Here is a 12,032-nt window from a genome sequence, read left to right as displayed (position 1 = left end):
CAATCCCTACCGCCACTTCTCTCCAGACCCTAGGATGTAGGCCATCAGGTCCGGGGGATTTATCTGCCTTAAGTCCCATTATATTACTGAGTACCATCTCCTTAGTGATTTTAATCGGCTTTAGCACCTCCCCCCCCCCCCCCCCCCCCCCTTGCCCCCTGTTTGTCCAGTGTTGGGATATTTTTAGTGTCCTCTACTGTAAAGACTGATACAAAATATTTGTTCAGCATCTTTGCCATCTCCATGTTCCCCACCACTAGTTTCCCAGTCCCATCCTCTAAGTGACCAACGTTCACTTTAGCCACCCTTTTTCTTTTTATATAGCTGTAGAAACTCTTGCTATCTGTTTTTATATTTTTTGCTAGTTTACTTTCATAATCTATCTTCCCTTTCTTAATTAATCTTTTAGTTATTCTTTGCTGGCTTTTAAATGCTTCCCAATCTTCTATCCTCCCACTAGATTTGGCTACTTTATATGCCCTTGTTTTCAGTCGGATACTATCCTTTATTACTTTACTAAGCCACGGATGGCTGTCTTTTCTTTTACTCCCCTTTTTCCTCAGTGGGATATATTTATCTTGAAAGATGTGAAATATCTCCTTGAATGTAGACCACTGCTCTTGTACCGTCTTACACTTTAATCTGTTTTCCCAGTCCACTTTAGTCAATTCTACTCTCATACCTTCATAGTCTCCTTTATTTAAGCTCAGTATGCTGGTTTGAGATCCAACTCTCTCACCCTCAAACTGAATTTGGAATTCAACCATATTATGGTCACTCATTCCAAGGGGATCCTTTACTAGGACATTTTTTATTCATCCTGTTTGATTACACAGGACCAGATCTAAGATTGCCTGCCCCCTGGTTGGTTCAGTTACATACTGCTCAAGGAACCCGTCCCTAATACACTCTATGAACTCTTCCTCAAGGCTACCATGCCCAATTTGATTAGTCCAGTCAATATGAAAGTTAAAATCCCCCATGATTATAGCTGTTCCCTTATTACAAGCCCCAACTATTTCCTGATTTATACTCCGACCAACAGAGTTGCAACTGTTAGGAGGCCTATAGACTACGCCCACTAGTGACTTTTTCCCCTTCTTATTCCTTATCTCCACCCAAACTATTTCACTATCCTGATCCTTTGACCCAATATCATTTCTGACTATTGCAGTGATTCCATCCTTGATTAACATAGCAACCCCACCTCCCTTTCCTTCCTGCCTGTCCTTCCTAATTGTCAAATACCCTTGTATGTTTAGTTCCCAGTCATGATTATCTTGCAGCCATGTTTCCGTAATGGCCACCAGATCATACCCATGTGTAGTTATTTGTACCGTCAACTCGTCAATTTTTTTACGAATGCTGCGTGCATTCAGATAAAGAACTTTCAAATATGTTTTCTGACAATTTATTCCTGCTTTTACCCCTTTACCTTTATCATTATACATTCTGTCGCTTCCTGACACGCTCTGGTTTTTAATTCCCCCACTGCTACCTTGCTCTATTGCCTTCTCCGCTGTCATTTTTATTTTTCGCTCTCTTAAAACCTCCCCCCCACTAATTAGTTTCAAGCCCTCTCTACAGCCCTAGTTATTCAATTCGCCAGGACTCTAGTCCCAGCACTGCTTAACTGCCTGCAAGCTTAAGATGGAACCACCATTTTGAAGTTCTATCTCTCAAATTATTTGTCTCCCTCGGGAGATGAAGTCAGTTGAGGAGAGTGCATAACCTTGCAGCTGGTTCATTGAAAGGAGTGACTCAATTTGACAAATGGGCTTTTCCCATTGAATAAATATGTATTGTAATATCTTGTTAATTGCAGCTTGGTGGGTCAGCACATTAGTGCACTGAGGTTCTGGAACAGAGAGAGAAGATTTCCTACTACATTTTGACTTGAAATTAGTCCAGCAGCTCCTATTCATCTAAAGGGAAGCAACGTTATGAGGCAAATGCTGTGTTAATCTCACACCTCCTAGTGGCTAGTTTAAGAGCAGAGGCAAAAATGTAGAAACATATCTGCTGCCTTCCCTTCTGGTTGGGGAATGTTACCTGGCAAAGGGTTTTAAGAAGGGGGAAAGAAGTCACTCAAAATTAGATTGGAGTAAAGGAGAATTAGAGTTTGTTTAAAAAAAAAAGGCAGGCTTGTTTCAAGTGAATTATTTTTATGCCAGGCAGCATCCATGGAGAGAGAAACAGAGTTAACATTTCAGGTCTGGGCCTGCCTGGCCTGCTGAGTGTTTCCAGCATTTTTAGTTATTTCAAATTTCCAGCATCCGCAGTATTTTGCTATTGAATTATTTTTATGGCTTACTGATTTTTCAGGATATAGATTTAATTTTAAAATGGCACAGCTTCTGTGGGAATGCAGATTTCATAGGATTGGAATAGTCAAGTCTAGGGTGACAAAAATAAGGATGAGTGTTTCAGCTGCAGAATGACTGAGGCAGGGTGGAAGCCGGCGATGTTCTGAAGGTGGAAGTAGGCGGTATTTGTGTTGGAGAGTATATGGGGGTCAGAAGCTTAGCTCAGGGTTGAAAAGGATGCCAAGATTGCAAACAATCTTCTTCAGCCTGAGACTGTTGCTGGGGAGGAGGATGGAACCGTTGGTGAGGGTACGAAGTTTGTAGCGGGGGCTGAAGATGATTTTTTCAGTCTCCCCAACGTGTAACTGGAGGAAATTGCAGCTCATCCAAGACATTTTGTCCAGTTTGTAAATATGAATGTGCTTGCCTTAAGTCTAAAACAATTAAAACAAATATTTAAAAACAATATTATTTGCTCTGCAGCAGATACAGCCTTTCATTTTTTCAGCGAACTGCCACTGTACCACTTCCTTCAGCCAAGAGGGCAGAATAATCTGGGCCATAGGCTTTCACAGGCACTGTCAAGCTGTTCAAGATACAGTGAGTGCCAGTGCCTTTTAAAGACGCACATAAAATCACAAGCGTTTGCATTGATCCTTAGAATATGGGGTTAGCAGCGTAAGTTAATTCTGGTCTTTTTTTAAATAAAATAATCACACTTGTTGTCATTTGTATAATGATTTTAATATGCATGAGGACAATAGGTTAATCACTTCATGTACTGAACTTTTTCAGGGTGTTGTGAATAAAATTGCTCCAAGTCACCTTGGTTGTCTGGTACATGGGTGTTTTAATGCTTCGATACCCAAGCCACATCATGCCAATGGAATTTGGCCTGGCTTTGCCGTGACAGTGGGTGATAGCCTGAAGTTTGAAGTTCTGCAGCTGGATGCTGATGTTGCTGGTGTATTGTGCATTCGAGGACGGTTGGATAAAAGGTAACTACACCGAGACATTTAGTGATGATGAAATATATGAGAATTGAATGGGAGAGTGCTGATGCTGTGATTGATCTAAATTTTGATTGAGTTTTCAATGCAGATCAGACTTGGCACCTTGTAATTTGGATTAATCATTGGGCTGAAATTCCTTTGAGTGAAAACTAGAATGCCTGCTTTTCGTCATAATTAATGACCTGCTAACAAAATTACATTTTCTGAAATGCCACTTTTCAAAGCTGCAACTTTCTGCAATTTCATTAGGTCATTAAGTAAAGAGAACGGGCATTCTCGGCATTTTTTTGCTGTGGAATTTCACCCTTCCCATACAACTACAATAGTTTTATTATTAAACAATTAAGGGTGATTATAATTTTGTCTACCCCATTGTGAATGCAAAATCCAAAATTTGATAAATGTGTAAAAATCTGTTATTAAAATTAATTTGCACCATGTGTGGTAATTTGAACTCCAAAAGACACATTTATAATCTGTCAGCTTTGCGCACACTAAGGTACCTAGATTCAAAAACTATTACCACTTTGCTAACTTGGGGACTATAGGGATGTGTAGATGAAACAGCTCTAATGTTTATAGAGTGGCTTTATCTACACCACAAGATAATCTGGCATGTCAACAATGGAAGGGTTTGCACAGGTTGTCTGTCTTGATCAATTTTGGCTTGCCCATGTGACATAAAATGAAAGACTTTTGCATTTATATAGCGCCTTTCATGACTTTAGGATGTCTCAAAGCACTTTACAGTCAATTAAGTACTTTTGAAGTGTAGGCACTGTTGTAATGTAGGAAATGCAACAGCCAATTTGCGCTCAGTAAGCTCCCACGAACAGCAATGAGATAAATGACCAGATAATCTGTTTTAGTGATGTTGGTTAAGGGATAAATATTGACCAGGACAGTGGGAGAACTCCCCTGCTCTTCTTCGAAATATTGCCATGGGATCTTTTACATCCACCTGAGCTATAACGTTGCAGTCTTCTTGGTGAGTTTATTCTTTGAAATAGTAAATAAACTCCTCTGTTTGATTAGTATGATTCGGGGGGGTGGGGGGGGTTGGTTTCATTAGCCTGGGGAAGCTGTACTATTATTGGTAGATGTTGTGTACTATGGGACTAGGGTTTGTTGCAAAAAGCCAGAAAGTTCTGTGTGAACCTATATGCACAAACAAAAAGGATTTTTTTTTAAAAAGGGATTTTGGGGTGGGGCGGGGTGGTGTGAGTGGGGATGAGACAGGGAATGAGAGGAGAGGACTATTGCCACTGTGAATAATTGACCATTCAGTTAAATTAACCCTCATTGTAAATTCTATACAAACTTTTAGTAATCAGTTTGAGACTTCCCTTTTTTTAAAACATGCAGCTCAGTTGCTGGTATCTAGGTTCATTATGAAATAACTATTCTCCTTGGTGTGAGACTAAGTGATATGCTATTTATTATGAAATTATTTATCAGTCCATTGCAGAAGATGATCTAGAATGATACCCTTGCACAGTAATTTTGATATTGTACTGAACAAGCTATTTTTTTGCTTCATACACACGTTACTTATTTAACTACGGTTGGAAAATATATTTTACTATTGTCAGAAAGGAGAGCTGTGTTTTTTATAAAATCATCTGATCACAATTGTATTGAAATAGAATCTTGTGTGATGTTGTTTTATTCTGGTACAGCCCTATATTGATAATTACTTGCCCAGTAAAAACCATACAACAAGAGTAAATATAAATTACAATTATTAATGACACTCTGAGGTATACTGATGAGGGTGGTGGTGGTGTCGTGGTTCTGCTACTAGACTAATAATCAGGAGGCGTGGGCTAATAATCCAGAGAACACATTAAAATCCCACCATGGCAATTTGAGAATTTTAATTCCTTTTTTTTTTTAAATCTGGAGATTTAAAAAAAAGAGCTGGTATCAGTAAAAGTGACCATGAAACTGTCATATTGTCGTAAAAGCCCAACTGGTTTACTGATGTCCCACACTAGTGTCGTTGACTCTTAACTGCCCTCTGAAGTTCTACCAAACTGCAACTCAGTGGTTTGAGAAGCAGGCCCATCACCACTTTCTCAGTGCATGTAGGGATGGGCAATAAATGCTGGCTTTGCCAGTGATGCCCACAACCAGAAAATACATTTTTTTTTAAACAAATTCACTTCTTAATTGCCAACAGACAAAGTTGCATTCTGGAGGATTTGTTATGCTCCATGCAAGTTATAAGCCTGGCAGAAAAGATTCTTAACAGAACGCTAACAAATTCATAACACAAGATTCAGAGTAGACTCAATCTATTACACTATAGAATTTGTTATTGGCTCATTTGGTTACCAGTTCAACCATATGGAAATGATTATTGTTGATGTGAAGCATTCAGGCCTGTTATTTAATTCCAGAATATTGAACATCTGCTACAATGGGCCCCATGCTCATCATGGGACAAAGCCAATGAGAGCTCAAACTTGGCTGAGTTTACTTATTGTCATGTGACTGAGTTATGATCAAAAAACAAAAATGTTGGTCTCTATTGATTTATTTGATGTACACTTAAATGATTTGTTGTTTTAAGTCCCAATGTGCAGGCAGCATATGGTGTGGATTCTAAAGAACCGCTGGAAAAGAACAGTGAAGAACAAGATGAAGGTATAGCAAGCAAGAAGAAAAAGAAAAAAAAGAAGCAGAAAGGTGAAGAATGTGTCGGAGAAGGGACAGCTGAAGAGGCTGTGAACTGTGGGATTTCAGACAAGAGTCTTCACAATGATGGAATGGGAAATGCTGAAATGATTTTAGATGGTAACAAATCCAGAAAAAGAAAGCGGAGGACTGAGGAATCAAATGCAGACTCTGAAATCCCTGGAAGGGTTGCCAGTGATTACCACAGTGACAATAAAACAATTAAGAAAAAGAAACGAAAATTGTCTGAGGGTGACTCAGCTCACTGATTATGCACAAGAACCAAAAAAGAAAAAAAATGACTTAAAAAAAAATATATACTAACAGCAGTTTTTCACCAGACTACTGCAGAGATACCTTTGCCCCTCCAATGAAATGAGAAAGAAGATTTTTTAATTCTGATAGAGGTTCTCCAGAATGTTGTTCATTATTATACTTAGTGAAGCATTTTTGTTCTTTCTGCAGCTGCAGAATCATCTTACTAGCCTATTTGTTAGTAAAGTTTATAATGACCTAATATGAAACATTTATACCATGCAACTACTTGCTATTATTGCTGTTTCAAACACAAGAAACCAAATTTATTAAGAAATATGGGAACCAAAAACTATTGGGAACTTAATTGAAAAACTGCATAATCCTTGCAGAAGATTCCCATGCCCTGCACTTTTATTTTGAAGTTCACTCATCATACAGTTCACTTGTACTAGGTTGGACATGTTGTGCTGAAACATATTAACTGTTTTATACAAAAACATTTAATAATTGTGTTGCAAATAAAGAAGCATTTGGCTCGGGCTCCAAGGATGGAGTCAGATGTTAAGGAAGTAATCCAGAGACGTGATTTTTATAATTATTATTGGGTTGTGACTGAAGAATTTTTTTAAAAAGCAGCTGCGTGCAACTCTCCTGCTGCTGCTGTGAACGGGAGTCTCTTGTGCTATTTATATATTTTACAAGTATCTAAATACTGCTGTAAAATTTGTTGCCTGTGTAAAGGCATTTAAAAAGTTAATTTGTCATCCATACTTTACAGTTTCTTCTTTGAAAATTGTTCCCAAGGCTGCTTCTGTTTACGAGCACCTTTATTATCCAATAGTTCCATCCAATCATTCTGAACCCACTGTACATCATTGCATGTAGCATTTTATCGATAAACTTTTTTTGTCTGGATGTTGGGAGAAAGCAGGAGACTGGCACAGTGCTTTCCACATTGGCACAGTATTTAGTTTTAGACATTCCAGGCTATTTTGCAATTGGAAAAAGGAATCATCGTTACAGACAGTAGATGATACGGGTATTGTTTCTCTTCCTACTTTTAAGTGCCTTAACTGTCAGTTGATATTTTATGTCCTGTTCTTTACATTGACAAAATGCTCTATAGAGAGTTCCTTATAAAAACAAATGATGTAGTGAGTTATGTACACTGGCCTTTTCCTCACTTTTTATATTTCTACAATGTTTTTAATTTTGTGCAGAGTCTGTATTGAAATGGCCATTTACTGTCTGATTTCAGACATTTGATCCAGGTAAAACAGTTTTTGCTTAGTCAATAACAAAACCCAGAACCATCTGCAGTGTTTTTGCTCATTGTTTAGTATATTGGAACTAATGTGCTATAGGAAAAATTATACTGTAGCCAGTACACTGTGTTCAATGTGCTATGGTACTCTTAATTCACCTCAAATTGCCTCCCATCACCACCACTGACACCTGTAACCGCTACCTCACCCAAATATTATACTGCCCAAAAAGTTTGAAATGTAACCTAGGTTTGGAAGAACAAAATAAACTGAAAAACACCACACAATTATTTATGTGGAGATGGTACAAACATGTCCCATGCCAACCATTAGTTTGCTAGAATCCTAGTGCAATTACTGCTGTACAAGGTATTAATAGGCAGAAGGTTTCATTGTAACTTTTGTTTCATGCTGTAAGAAACAAGTGACTGCAAAAGAAAATTGTGCTATGCACCTCAAATAAAGCTTTATTTTGTTGAGCCATAGTCTATGTACCTAAGTTAGCTCAACAATGGTTTTCTCTTCAGTTGTGAGAAATGCAGAAATCAGTATGACCTGTAAAAGTGTGTGCATTGCTGAGACTTTCATAATTGCCACTATTAAACTACACTACACATACACAATCCCAGTTATATTTTTAGCTCTGCTGAGATTTTTGCATCAGACTGACACAAATTAATTTATTCCTTGGTGTTTAGAATAGCTGATCTGGTTCAGTTGAACGTTGCTTCTTAATGCATATGCTGTACTTTGGTAGATGTTGGCAAAAGATATAATTTATGGCCATTTGATGCAAATTCTGTCTCAGAGTGCAAGTCAACTCTTGGGATTAAGAAGTGAAGAGTTTTACTTCAAATTAGCAAGAGTGTCTGTTTCAGTTGAGAGCAACATACTTTGATGTAAATGAGACTGAAGTCCTCAACAGGCTAAACGGACTCAAAAAACATTAAATCCCTAGAAAGAGATGGTATTTATCCCACAGTGCTTAAGGAGACTAGAAGACATTTATGAGGTATTAACAATCATGAGGGGGATGCTGGACACTATATGGGAAAGAGACAAATATGGTGCCCCTATTTAGAGGGTAACTAAGCTGACATGGGCAGCTACAGATCCTTCATTGTTACTTCAATCCTGTGTAAAATAGAATTGATCAGCTGTAAACTTGTATCTGTATGGGGGCGGAGAGGGCTGTAAAATGCTAATTGAGGAAAATCCAAAAAGCAAGAGCAGCTGATTTGTGTAAGCGGGTAGGAAGTCTTCCAGGGTAGATGTCTTATAATCACATCTGATACACAGCCCCATTATTCTTTAGTTACTTGAATAATATGTGAAGCTTTTGACTCATGATCACAGATTCAATTCTGAATGCTTCTTAAAAAAACAAATACCCTTTTGTTGTTGCGCTGATTAACATTGACTGAAAGATATTTGCTAACGAGTTCTTTAAATCAAAGTATCCCAACCTGTAACTTTAGGGCTACGTGCAGTCCTTGAGCCTCGACAATCTGGCCCTTGAAGACCAGGCAACTGGATCCTATTTGCACATATTTTTGTTTGTTCCATTTGTCCTGGAGGGTTGGAAACATTTAAAGCAGTGTTGTCATTGGTGAATAAATTCTTACCAGACCACCCAAGAGCTGTTACTATTAGCAACTTGAGATAGCTGCAGATTAACAAGAACATGGATTTAAACTTCATGGAATGTCAAAGAGCATAGAGGAGTATGGCAACAACTTGGCACAGGGCTTTCCGCAGAGCTTGGAGCCCTTTTCCCAGCATGGAAGTGGTGGCCAACTTAACTTATAGACCCAACCATGATGCAGTGTCTGATGGCTGATGTCTCAGCTTCCATTGCAGCACAAGCAGAAGCCATCCAACATCTGGGTGCTGTAGTAGAAGCTCAGACTTATGTTGTACAAAGTCAGCATGATGGCAGCAGTCTGAGCTTGTGTGGCAACATGATTGTAGATACCAGTGTTAAAAGGGGCTTACCGGGTGTCACAGCAAACTGTCCTCCCAACAGATTATTAGCGTTGCTGAGGTGCCACCCCAGTGGAGTGGCAGTGGCTCTGTGGAGCACAAACCTACTGTCCTCTCTCAGGATGACAGCATTCGTCCTCCCACCACTGCCACACTGCCAGTGACCTTGCTGTTGCCTGTCAGTCAGCTAGCTCAGCCTGCTGCCACCTATGCCAAGATGGTGTAGGCCCAGAGCTGCTTGCGGTCGTCCTCCAAGGACATCTGCAGTCTCTCCCACTAAAAGTCAGCAGCCTTCCACCCGCCATGCTTCATCCATTGGGGTAACACTAGGTAGCACAAAGACAGGCAAAGGCACACGGAAGACAGGCACTAAGGGAATTCACAAGGGTGATTAGTTGACGTTAGTATGCAATATGCATGGTTTGATTTATAAATTTGGTTTGGAATGTTTATTTTGTGTTGGCTTTTATTTTTGCATTGTGGTTAAGCAGACGATGTGATGATCAGTAACTAAGGTAAGGTGTAGGACTGTTGGTGAATGTGGAATTGTGGTTGCGTTTACTAGTATTGCAGCTGGATGAGTCAGTCACAGACAGCCCAACCAGAAAGGAGCTGTCTGGATTGCCTCCTCCCTTTCTCCTCCTCCTGCTCTTGCTCCTCCATGGCTGGCCACCATATGGTTGGTGGCAAGGGCTGTGCCTTTATGATGGCGAGGTTGTGCAGCACACAGCAGACCACCATGAATCTCGACACCCAATCTGTGAGTACTGCAGGGCTCCTCCAGAGTGGTCCAGGCAGCAGAAGTGATGCTTCAGCATGCCAATGGTCTGCTCGATGATATTTTGTGTGGCAGCATAGCTTTCATTGTATGAATACTGCCAACATGTGTGTGTTGCGTACCGGAGTCATGAGCCATGTTAATGGATAGCCCTTGTCCCCTACTGGCCACTTGGTTTGTCGTGGTGGATCAAATACAGATGGCACAGTGGACTGCCGCAAAATAAGAACATAAGATGTAGGAGCAGGAGTAGGTCATTTGGCCGCTCGAGCCTGCTCCGCCATTCAATAAGATCATGGCTGATCTGATCTTGACCTCAACTCCATGTCCCTGCCTGCTCCCCATAACCCTTGATTCCCTTACCATTCAAAAATCTGAATGAAAACATTGTGATTACTGCCAGGATACCGGGCATTCACCTGCATGATTCACATTGATGGAGTGGAATCCGTTTCGGTTGTGGTACAGCTCAAAGTTTACTTGCAGCACCCGCAAAACGACGTGCGTGCAGTCAATGGCACCCTGCAACATGGGAAGCCTGCATTCCTCACGAAGCCGCTTGCTCGCTCCGCCTGCTACTCTCTGGCCAGAGAGAGTGAAATGTATTTAACTCTCGGTTTACAAAGTCTCACTTATGCAACAGTGCACAGCAAACTGGGAGATGTTGCAAATATCTCCTGCTCAAGCCTAGAAGGAGCCCAATGCATAGAAGTTCATGGTCAGCGTGACCCTTACAGCCACTGTCAATGCAGTCCTCGCCCTGCTCAGAGGTTGCAGTTGTGGCTGCAGCAGGTGGCAGATTTCAGTGAGGATGTCATTGGTGAAGGGCAGACATCTGACACACTGTTCCTCACTAATGTTCAAATTGGAGTATTGCTTCCTGAACACCCTGCGAGGTTATGACCTCCGCCTCCCCCCCCCCCCCCCCCCCTCCTCCTGCCTCTTCCAGCAGCTTGTCCTGCTCTCTCTGACATGCTGTAGGCCAAGTAGAATGCCTACTACTGCACCCATGTCTGGGAGCAAGTGGTCTGTGCAGAATCCTTGACGTCAGGAAAAAGTCCTTCAACACTTGCCACACCACTCTCTGCAGACTGTAGCGAATATAAATAACTCTAGAACTCACCGAACACTTCTATAAATGCAGCAAGAGCCAATTGAAATCAATCAGCAAATAACCTGTAAGTAGTTAATGATCCCTTTAAATAACGCTGGTGGGGGGACCATCTTGCTGCTGAGCGCATGTTCAGCTGTACGAGCTTCGAGGGCGTTAGCTGGAGCTTCGAGCTCAAACATCAGCGTTACATGCTGATTGACATCATGATCTGCCTACTCTGCATATTTCCAGCGCACGCTCACTGCGCCCGTGCTAACACCCTCACCAAGATGGAGTCTGGCAAGACTTGCACCAGAAGTGTGCACGCACTCCGTGGACACCATTTTGGAGCCAAAACGGCACTTGTGCTGAAACAGCAGGTGCTAAGGAGCCCAATTTTGCTACCCATATGTCTTCCTCTCCACCGCCGTTCCATAATGCACACCTATGGACCATGAAGGTAGAAGATTGGACACCCCTTTTCCAAGTTACCATAGAGTGTCTTTCCATCAATCTACACAGATCAATTGGCATTTATGAACAATTATTTCTACAACCATGGGCATGGTTCTGTGGATCCATAGGGATCCTTTGATAGGTATGGTGGTGATTCTACTTGATTCACTGGATCCAAACACCATAGCAGACTATAAATCT

At 40.8% G+C, this 12,032-nt stretch overlaps 1 protein-coding gene across 2 annotated transcripts in view; it reads left to right on the top strand.

Moving 5' to 3' along the window:
- polr1f (RNA polymerase I subunit F) overlaps positions 1 to 8,000 on the top strand; it is a 33,561-nt gene extending 25,561 nt beyond the window's left edge. For both annotated transcript variants that reach the window (XM_085988435.1, XM_085988434.1), the window contains 2 exons: positions 3,102 to 3,304; positions 5,895 to 8,000. In XM_085988435.1, coding sequence (XP_085844561.1) covers positions 3,102 to 3,304; positions 5,895 to 6,267 — 576 coding nt within the window. In that variant the 3' untranslated portion in view covers positions 6,268 to 8,000. The remainder of the gene's footprint in view (positions 1 to 3,101; positions 3,305 to 5,894) is intronic.
- Positions 8,001 to 12,032: the final 4,032 nt, after the last annotated feature.

The sequence above is a fragment of the Somniosus microcephalus genome, chromosome 5, assembly GCF_052327205.1.
Source record: "Somniosus microcephalus isolate GS21.2 chromosome 5, FLI_Smic_1.0, whole genome shotgun sequence".
Lineage (NCBI taxonomy): Eukaryota > Metazoa > Chordata > Chondrichthyes > Squaliformes > Somniosidae > Somniosus > Somniosus microcephalus.
The sequence above is the reverse complement of the archived record's forward strand: the minus strand, read 5'-3'. Positions and strand labels throughout refer to the sequence as shown.